The sequence below is a fragment of the Melampsora larici-populina genome (genome assembly GCF_000204055.1).
Source record: "Melampsora larici-populina 98AG31 unplaced genomic scaffold MELLAscaffold_102, whole genome shotgun sequence".
NCBI classification, from domain to species: Eukaryota; Fungi; Basidiomycota; class Pucciniomycetes; order Pucciniales; family Melampsoraceae; genus Melampsora; species Melampsora laricis-populina.
In genome coordinates this window covers 129,392-139,241 of record NW_006768866.1, presented here as the reverse complement: position 1 = coordinate 139,241, position 9,850 = coordinate 129,392, and the positions used below count along the sequence as shown (strand labels likewise).

Here is a 9,850-nt window from a genome sequence, read left to right as displayed (position 1 = left end):
TGAATAGACTAACTATACTACTGTCTAAACCCATACGCTTCTGTACACACTGCCTGTAAGGGCATACCCTTACAAGCTGTAACCTCGCAGCAAATCAAGATGCCAAATTTCGAAAAGACCCTTTTTGGGCCCCAAAGAAAACTTTTGCAATTGGCGCGCTAGAGTGTTTCTGAGGGAGGCAAAAGATGCGCAAGAAGGAGGCGCGTAACATGTCTGATATACAAGAAATTTCATGATTGGGTGAAAAATAATCAATTGTGGACCCTTTTCTACCACCAAAAGGTGGTTTCCCTTGTCACCAGGAAAAGGGACATTGCATGTAAGTCCCCTCGTGCCTCGGGGGTTTGTTGTGTTTTTTTGTTGGCGTCTTTACCCCGGGGCACTGAGGGGACCTTAGTTAAGTTAGCAAAATGATGGGCACACACAGAGGAATGCAACCCTTATTTTTCCATATTTTTTTGACCCCTTCTGCCTTGTGTATAATTTTCTATGTCTTTTTAATTTTCTAAACTCAGCGGTAAATTTGCAATCTGGCGTAGTGCTACACCAAATCAAAAATTTACCATGGAGTTTAGAAAAGTCAAAATGAAGAAAATTCTGAGCAATGCTTAAGGGGTTGGAAAAAATTGGAAAATTATGGTTGAATCCACCTGTGATGTCTCTTTCTTTTGCATACTTTTTCATATTTTTACCTTTAGTATTGAAGATGTTTCAAAGAAAAATGATGTTGGGGTATATTTGGTCAGAAACCCAAATTATGACCAAAACTACCAAGGTTTGGGCAGAAATGTTTGAATATTCACAAAGACACCAATTTTTTCCAATCAATTTGGTAGTCGCAAATCATGAAAGCCGCACCCTGGATCTACAATTCTCATTTAGATGCTAAAACCATTGCGGCAAAGATTTATAAGCTTTTCTTGCTTTGCTGATGGGGACTGTGATTGCTGTACCTTAGTCATTTTTAGAAACATACCGCCCATTCCAATGTGTACATTGTAAATCAAACATTCAGCATTCAGAATGCAAAGAAATTACATATGGTGAACCAAAATGGACAATTTTATTTGTCTCACAAGATTAAAGACTAAATAAGTGCCAGTTTTGGAAAAAAGCTGGGTTTCTGACCTGATATACACTGCTGCCATAAAAAAATGAAAAAGTATGCAAAATGATAGGCACATGCAGGGGTATGCAGTCCTTATTTTTTCATATTTTTCTGACCCCTTCTGCCGTGTGTATAATTTTCTATGTTCTTGCTGAAAGGTCTGCTCAAGATTCAACTGAATCTTGAGACCATTTCATCTTTGAGAGCTTTAGAAAATTATACTCCCTTGTGGCTTGTCTGGGTGCCAATCCATTTTATGCACTTGCACAAATGTGTTGCGCCTTGGGGAAAAAAATATGTGTTCTTAAGATGTAGTAAAACAGAATCTATCCCCTGAATTCCCATCAAAAGAAAAACAAAATGCTTTTTCAACCTATATTTGCTTGCCAATGTCACAATGAAAATTCTGTTGTTCTACAAGCAATCTCATACCCCACATGTTGTGGCAGGAAAATCAAATAGAAGTTAATTCTTTTTGGTTGGATTTGCACACACACCACAGGGGTTCCTGGCACGATCTACTTTACAAACGGAACAGTAATAGTCCAGCTCTGAGTCCTCTGAACGACCAGAGCCTACATCATCCCCACCATGTGTGACAAAACAATCTCCAACTGCTGCAGCTACATTTTCACTTGCCAAATCTTCCATGGGTGTACCAAGGACTTGATTGAATGATACAGAGATCATGAGCACAACTGCAACAATGCTGAGATTCATGATGAAAAATCTGATGTGTTGACCAAGCGTTAGCTATGGAAAGCCATGAAGAAGTTCATAGATAAAATATGTCAAGACTCACCAGAAAGATATATCAATAGGTTTTGAAAAATTGTGTGGGTTGCCTGCTGATGTAGACCAATAGTATCTATATCAATCAAATGTGTAAAGATTATAACCCATATAAGCTCAATATGTCTAAAAGATATCTCTACATATCAAAAGTAGCCGGGTAGCGGACAAAAAGCACAGGGAAACATACCAAAGACAATTGTGCCCGGTAAACAAACAAATCAATGAGATGCTTGGATAGTGAGCAAGTTATCAGCAAATCAGGCACCCTTTTATATCCATTGAATACTGGCTATTCAGCTGTTTTTATGACCCTTCCCTGGCATCGAGTCATGGAACACAATGCTGTGTTCACTCACATTCCCTTCCGCACAGCTAAAGTGAACATTGACAAGCTCTGTGTTGTGGAGAAGATAGTCGCAGCCTCATGATGCCCCTTTAAACTTCTTTCTCCACTTGTATTACACAAATCAGTGTTTTGGAATTCATTTGCTTTGTGTAATAAGATGCATGATTCCCAGTGAAGTGTCACAGTGAAGCTATCACCATCAACAGTGACAAGTACCAGGTCTTGAATTCAATTTGCGAGTACTTAAACAGTAGGAGGTCTAGAACACAAGTCTGTTTCAATGTTGTATGGGTAACACCCCCCCTGCGCAAACTCTGTAGCACAGATAAGTGTATAAATTTTGAAAGACCCTCTACACTTACAGTAAAAGCAGCACAAATCTAAGATGTCACCCTGCAGTGATTTTTTTCTTCTCTGCTTGTGTCAAAAGTAGCACCAATCTATGATGTCACCCCGCAGTGATCTTTTGTTCTCCATTTGTATCAAAGGCTTCTCCGCTTGTGTCAAAAGTAGCACCAATCTATGATGTCACCCCACAGTGATCTTTTGTTCTCCATTTGTATCAAAGGCTTCTCCGCTTGTGTCAAAAGTAGCACCAATCTATGATGTCACCCCGCAGTGATCTTTTGTTCTCCATTTGTATCAAAGGTAGCACAAATATATGATGTCACCCTGCAGTGATCTTTTCTTCTCCTCTTGTGTCTAAAGTAGCACAAATCTATGTGTCACTGTCAATAAGCACGCTTATTGAACTAGTAAGTGGAACAATAAAATGTTCAGAAAGATATGAAAGTTGATCTAACAACTTATAATCAAAAAAGAGAGTAACAAAGGCGGAAGCGCAGTGCGTGACTATTACTAACCAAAGAGGTTTTAAAGATTAATTTAAAAGGTAATTGGAGTAATATGGACACAGTGGTAGTGTTTGATTAAATCGATTGATTAAAAGATAAAGAACAAAAGAAAGTAGAAAAACAACAAGGGTTTTATACCTATTCCAACTCCAAAAGCGCACACAGATATTTGTAATATTATCAATTGTTTTACATACACCGTGTCCTTGTGGCAGTCGCCCGACGACAAGCGCACACGGCCTGCCTTTGAGGCACAAAGGCAACTCGTGTGCGCTCGTCGACAAGCAAACACCACACGGACATGGTGATAGGTATGACACACCTTTTAGGAATTCCGCTGTCATGACTAATTTGTGTAATTCAAATCAAGCTTTTCCTCAAACCCAATAATTCCTCCTCTCAAGTGTCATCCAATAACTAAGTTAGCCATTCACCCAATCCGGTTATACAAATTCCCAGACCGTCAGACAACAATCCCCTTATGTTATTATCTGGCAGGTTTTAGATGTATTGAGACTCAAGTTGGGTCATCACTCCAAATTGAGAATCAGAACTGGGAACCCATACTTCCTTCAGGAGTTTGTAACTTCCTTAATTAATTCAGTACCACTTTCACATGACTCCTGATTATTACTTAAGATTAAAAAAGAATGTATAGACACTACGCCAAATTGCAAATTTACCGTGGAGTTTAGAAAATTAAGTAGACATAGAAAATTATAGAGAAGCTGGCAAGGGTCAGAACAATATGAAAAAATAATGGGAGGGCCCTTTGACGCATTCCAATTGTCTGGTATATTTTTTCACATTTTTAAAACCACAATGCATATAACACTACACAAAATATAATATCTTCTGGGCAGAAAATATAAAAACCAACAAACAGAGATATTGAGCAGTCTTGAAGAGAGACAAAAATACACAAAAATATGCATATTGTTACTATGGCTGAGACCTTGGATTTGAGTGTTTTTTTTGTATTTTCAGTGTGAGAATTGTTGATTGTACTAACAAAAAACCTCCAGGATTGTCAGATTACAACCTGTAACACAGATTGGAGGGCATAAGTTGAGTTCAACAATCCCTTATATCTTTGTCAATTCTTGATCAAACCACTCAATTTTTTGTTCATTGGAAAGCCAAAGTCTGTGACTATATCTTTTATCAAGACAGAAAACTTGCATCTAATCCCAAAGAATATCTATGTGGATATGTAGGAAATTGTTTCAAAGACAAATAGCTTCTTTTGTAGCGGAGCTACAAATTTTATACGTTAACATAACATTCAAATGCATTTCATGGCTTCCTAATGAACTAATTATCCAGTGTTTTGGCCCAGAATTGCAAAAGATATGAGGGATATAGAATTCCAGATTTCCCCTTGTCACCCCTTAGCCAAATTCCAATATCTGTTACAGGTTGTAATCTGAGAATTTTGGAGGTTTTTTGTTAGTACAATCAACAATTTTCACACTAAAAATACAAAAAAATACTCAAATCAAAGCTCTCAATCATAGGAACAATATGCATATTTTTCTGTATTTTTGTCTCTCTTCACCGCCAACATATTTACCTCGGATTACAAAATCCGAGGTATCCTCAGATGCAAAACCTCGGACAGAAGCTTCCCAAGGTTTTGATCCAAGGTAATTCTCAGGGCAAAAGAATACCTCGGGCAAAAACCTCGGACAAGGTCTGTCCAAGGATTTGCCTCCAATGATGCCTCGGATTTCTCAACCCGAGGCATCTATGCTGGAAGTGCTTCAAGACTGCTCAATATCTCTGTTTGTTGGTTTTTATATTTTCTGCCCAGAAGATATTATATTTTGTGTATTGTTATATGCATTGTGGTTTTGAAAATATGAAAAAATATGCCAGACAATCGGAATGCATCAGAGGGTCCTCCCATTATTTTTTCATATTTTTCTGACCCTTGCCAGCTTCTCTATAATTTGCTATGTCCACTCAATTTTCTAAACTCCACGGTAAATTTGCAATTTGGTGTAGTGAGAACTTAAACAATGTATGAATTGAAAAGAATAAAGAATAATTATGAAATATTATGAGAAAGGAAGAATCTTTCTTGAGTATGAGCATTCTTGTGCAGTTCTTATGTGTTTGCATGTGGTATTCAGGTCTTTGTATGTTAGCCAGGAGATAAGTTCCTTAGGTGGAAGTTCCTATCAAGGAACAACACTAAGATGCTCATGGATGGCTATAAGCCAGGAGTACCTATAACCAAAATGTATTGAAAACGCTAGGCCTAGCTCAAACAGCCCATCAGAGATGTAAGAAAATCCAAACAACGAGAAACAAGCACACTATAGAGAAATAGAAGAGATCAGGGAAAAGAAACCAGAAAGATCCATACCTAGCTCAAACAGCCCATCAGAGATATAAGAAAATCCAAACAACGAGAAACAAGCACACTATAGAGAAATAGAAGAGATCAGGGAAAAGAAACCAGAAAGATCCATACCTAGCTCAAACAGCCCATCAGAGATATAAGAAAATCCAAACAACGAGAAACAAGCACACTATAGAGAAATAGAAGAGATGAGGAAGAAACTACAACAACAACATGTTCACTACTGTAAGACTAGATGATGCAACCTGTCACATATGTGATATTGTAAGGTGTAACCTGGGTAACCTTACACCCTCCCCACCTAAAAACAAAAAGGCCCCTCTTAAACAACTCAATAACAAAGAAAATAAAGGAAAATGAAATAAAAAAGAAAGGAAATCCACAACCAACTAAAGAACAGAAATTAAGAAAAGAAAAGAAAGGAAACAAAAGGAAAGAAACCGTGATCGAATATCGTGACCCCGTGGCGTCGATGTCCTAAGAAAAAAATTGACAGACACCAACGAATTGCTCACAGCGTGGCCAAGGTATTGCTTACAAAAAACGGTAGTAGACCACCAGGCGGTGCATACAAGAGGAGAGAACGTACTTTTGCCCCCATAAGTACTAACGACCTCCCTTACTCCCCCATTGCCAACTCATCTGAATGTTGAATGGAGAAAGGCAAAGACGAGTGAATGAGCTACTGTGTACTCATCGTCATGATCTGGTAGCTTCAGTGCTTGATAATCTAGATGTTATACGAAATGCTGCGGATTTGTCACAACGTGGAATGAGAATATTAAGAGAGTTTGAGGTGTTATTTCCCAATGATCTTCCGGATGTTGAGTCCTTTGATGATGTGGAGTTTTCCCCACCGGAATTACAAGATCCCAGTTCAAAAATCAGACATAACATTGTATTGATGAATCCGAACGTGGTGATTAATGAGAAACCTTATGATAATCCTCCAAAATATCAAGATGCCTGGAGGGCTCTTATCAACGCGCATGTCAAAGCAGGAAGACTTAGACGCTCCGATAGCCCTTATGGCTCCCCTTCCATGATCATCCCCAAGGCAGACCCCACAGCGTTGCCGAGGTGGGTGTGTGACTATTGACGACTGAATAAGTATACTCTCAAAGATCGATCCCCGTTACCCAATGTAGACAAGGCAGTACGACTGGTAGGGACGGGAAAGATATACTCAATACTTGATCAAGTTAATGCATTCTTCCAGACCTTAATGAGACCAGAAGACATCCCGCTGACTGCTGTAAAAACCCCATGGGGTTTATACGAATGGGTTGTCATGCCGATGGGATTGACAAATGCCCCTGCCACGCATCAACGCCGTTGTGAGGAAGCGTTAGGGGACTTAGTGAATAAGATCTGTGTTGTTTACATTGATGACATTGTGGTTTTCTCAAATTTGGTTGAAGAACATGAAGAGCATCTACGTCTTGTGTTGGAGCGTTTGAAAGCTGCAAAATTGTATTGTTCAATCAAAAAGACAAAATTGTTTCGACGTCGTATCAAATTTTTGGTTCATGATATTGATGCTGATGGGATCTATCCGGATGAATCAAAAGTTGAGAAGGTGACACAATGGAAGACACCCAAATCCCCAAAGCAACTGAAAGAATTTCTTGGCACTGTTCAGTGGATGAAGAAATTCATTGACGGGTTGGCACAATATGCGGGAAAATTGACCCCACTTACGAGCAATAAATTGGCATCAAAGGATTTCAAGTGGGGTAGTGTGGAGCAAGATGCGTTTGATAACATCAAAAGAATAATTACAACGTTACCAGCCCTGAAAAACATGGACTATGATTCACCTGATCCAGTGTGGTTGTTCAGTGATGCGAGTGGACACGCGTTGGGAGCTGCGTTATTCCAAGGGGCAGATTGGGAGACATCTTCACCTAATGCTTATGAAAGCCGCCAGATGACTCCGGCAGAAAAGAACTACCCGGTGCACAAACAGGAGTTGCTCGCTGTTATTAATGCATTAAACAAATGGAAAATGTTATTATTGGGTATGCGGGTAAATGTAATGTCGGATCATCGTTCCGTGACTCACCTGTTAACTCAACAAGGTTTAAGCAGACGGCAGGCTCTGTGGATGGAGACACTCTCACAATTCGACCTTGATTTTAAGTACATCGAAGGATTAGACAACAGTGTCGCGGACGCTCTATCTAGGGTGGAAGGTGTGGCTGCTTTGGAAGTATCGTCAACCTTGTCAGAAGCCTTCGTCAATAGGGTAAAATCAGGTTATCTTACGGATCCTTTTTGTCTGAAACTGAGTAAGGTCTTACTATTGCGTAGCAACTGTGTGTGGCGAGACGGTCTGATGTATATGGAAGATCGGCTTGTCATCCCAACAACAGAGGGGGTACACACAGAGTTGATTCAGATGGCTCATGAGGTGGTGGGGCATCTAGGCGTGTTGAAGACAATGGAGAGGTTGCGGAGTGAGTTTTACTGGCAGAAGTTAGCAGTGGATGTGGAGGCGTATGTGAAAAGTTGTGATAGTTGTCAGAGAAATAAGGCACGAACGACAAGATTACCCGGGCGATTACAAAGTACACAGGTTCCAAAACGCCCTATGACGGACATAGCGTTGGATTTTGTGGGCCCTTTCCCAAAAAATCAAGGTTACAATATGCTATTGACATGCACTTGTAGATTGACTGGCTTTACAAGACTAATCCCGACTTGTCAATCAGATTCCGCCGAAAAAACAGCACGACACCTTTTTGGTAGCTGGCTCAGCATCCTTGGAGCACCAACATCGATGATCGGAGATCGCGATAAAGCTTGGACGTTGCGATTTTGGCGCGAACTGAACTCCCTACTCGGTGTCAAGATAAATTTGTCTACATCCTATCATCCCCAGGCGGATGGAAGGGCTGAGCGTTCCAATAAGACGGTGGGACAGATGTTGAGACACCACGTGGGGGACAAACATGGGAAGTGGTTACAATCATTGCCTGCAGTAGAATCCGCCATCAACTCTGCTATTAATGTTGCAACAGGGATTTCACCGATGAACTTTGTCTTAGGCTTTAACCCGCGGTTGTTCCCTGTAAACTGTGAGGGGGAAGAAGTCGGTGCAAATGTTAAGTCTTGGATTGAGCAACACCAAAATGATTGGGCCACATGGCGAGATAGGTTGTGGGCGGCGCGCGTGTCTCAAGCGATGCAATACAACACTAGACGGGGGGAAGATGTTCCTTTGCAAGTGGGTGATTGGGTTCTTATCGACAGCAAGGACCGTCAGCAACTGCTCAAAGGCCCGGTCAGCAAGTTGAAAGCACGGTTCGACGGTCCTTACGAGGTCCTTGAGGTTCTCAAGGAAGGGCGTAATGTGCGGGTTCAGCTCAACAATGGGGATCATAGTCATCCGACTTTCCATCAATCGAAGCTCTGTCGGTACGTTTCAGATGAGTTGGCAATGGGGGAGTAAGGGAGGTCGTTAGTACTTATGGGGGCAAAAGTACGTTCTCTCCTCTTGTATGCACCGCCTGGTGGTCTACTACCGTTTTTTGTAAGCAATACCTTGGCCACGCTGTGAGCAATTCGTTGGTGTCTGTCAATTTTTTTCTTAGGACATCGACGCCACGGGGTCACGATATTCGATCACGGTTTCTTTCCTTTTGTTTCCTTTCTTTTCTTTTCTTAATTTCTGTTCTTTAGTTGGTTGTGGATTTCCTTTCTTTTTTATTTCATTTTCCTTTATTTTCTTTGTTATTGAGTTGTTTAAGAGGGGCCTTTTTGTTTTTAGGTGGGGAGGGTGTAAGGTTACCCAGGTTACACCTTACAATATCACATATGTGACAGGTTGCATCATCTAGTCTTACAGTAGTGAACATGTTGTTGTTGTAGTTTCTTCCTCATCTCTTCTATTTCTCTATAGTGTGCTTGTTTCTCGTTGTTTGGATTTTCTTATATCTCTGATGGGCTGTTTGAGCTAGGTATGGATCTTTCTGGTTTCTTTTCCCTGATCTCTTCTATTTCTCTATAGTGTGCTTGTTTCTCGTTGTTTGGATTTTCTTATATCTCTGATGGGCTGTTTGAGCTAGGTATGGATCTTTCTGGTTTCTTTTCCCTGATCTCTTCTATTTCTCTATAGTGTGCTTGTTTCTCGTTGTTTGGATTTTCTTACATCTCTGATGGGCTGTTTGAGCTAGGCCTAGCGTTTTCAATACATTTTGGTTATAGGTACTCCTGGCTTATAGCCATCCATGAGCATCTTAGTGTTGTTCCTTGATAGGAACTTCCACCTAAGGAACTTATCTCCTGGCTAACATACAAAGACCTGAATACCACATGCAAACACATAAGAACTGCACAAGATGCTCATACTCAAGAAAATTCTTCCTTTCTCATAA

General features: G+C 40.4%; 1 protein-coding gene across 1 annotated transcript; it reads right to left on the bottom strand.

The window, feature by feature from the left end:
- Positions 1 to 1,573: 1,573 nt before the first annotated feature.
- On the bottom strand, positions 1,574 to 1,828 carry MELLADRAFT_124527 (uncharacterized protein; the record flags this gene model as incomplete). Its single annotated transcript, XM_007418713.1, has 1 exon — positions 1,574 to 1,828. One exon carries the CDS (start codon positions 1,826 to 1,828, stop codon positions 1,574 to 1,576), a length of 255 nt encoding a protein of 84 aa, XP_007418775.1.
- Between the last annotated feature and the right edge of the window lie 8,022 nt (positions 1,829 to 9,850).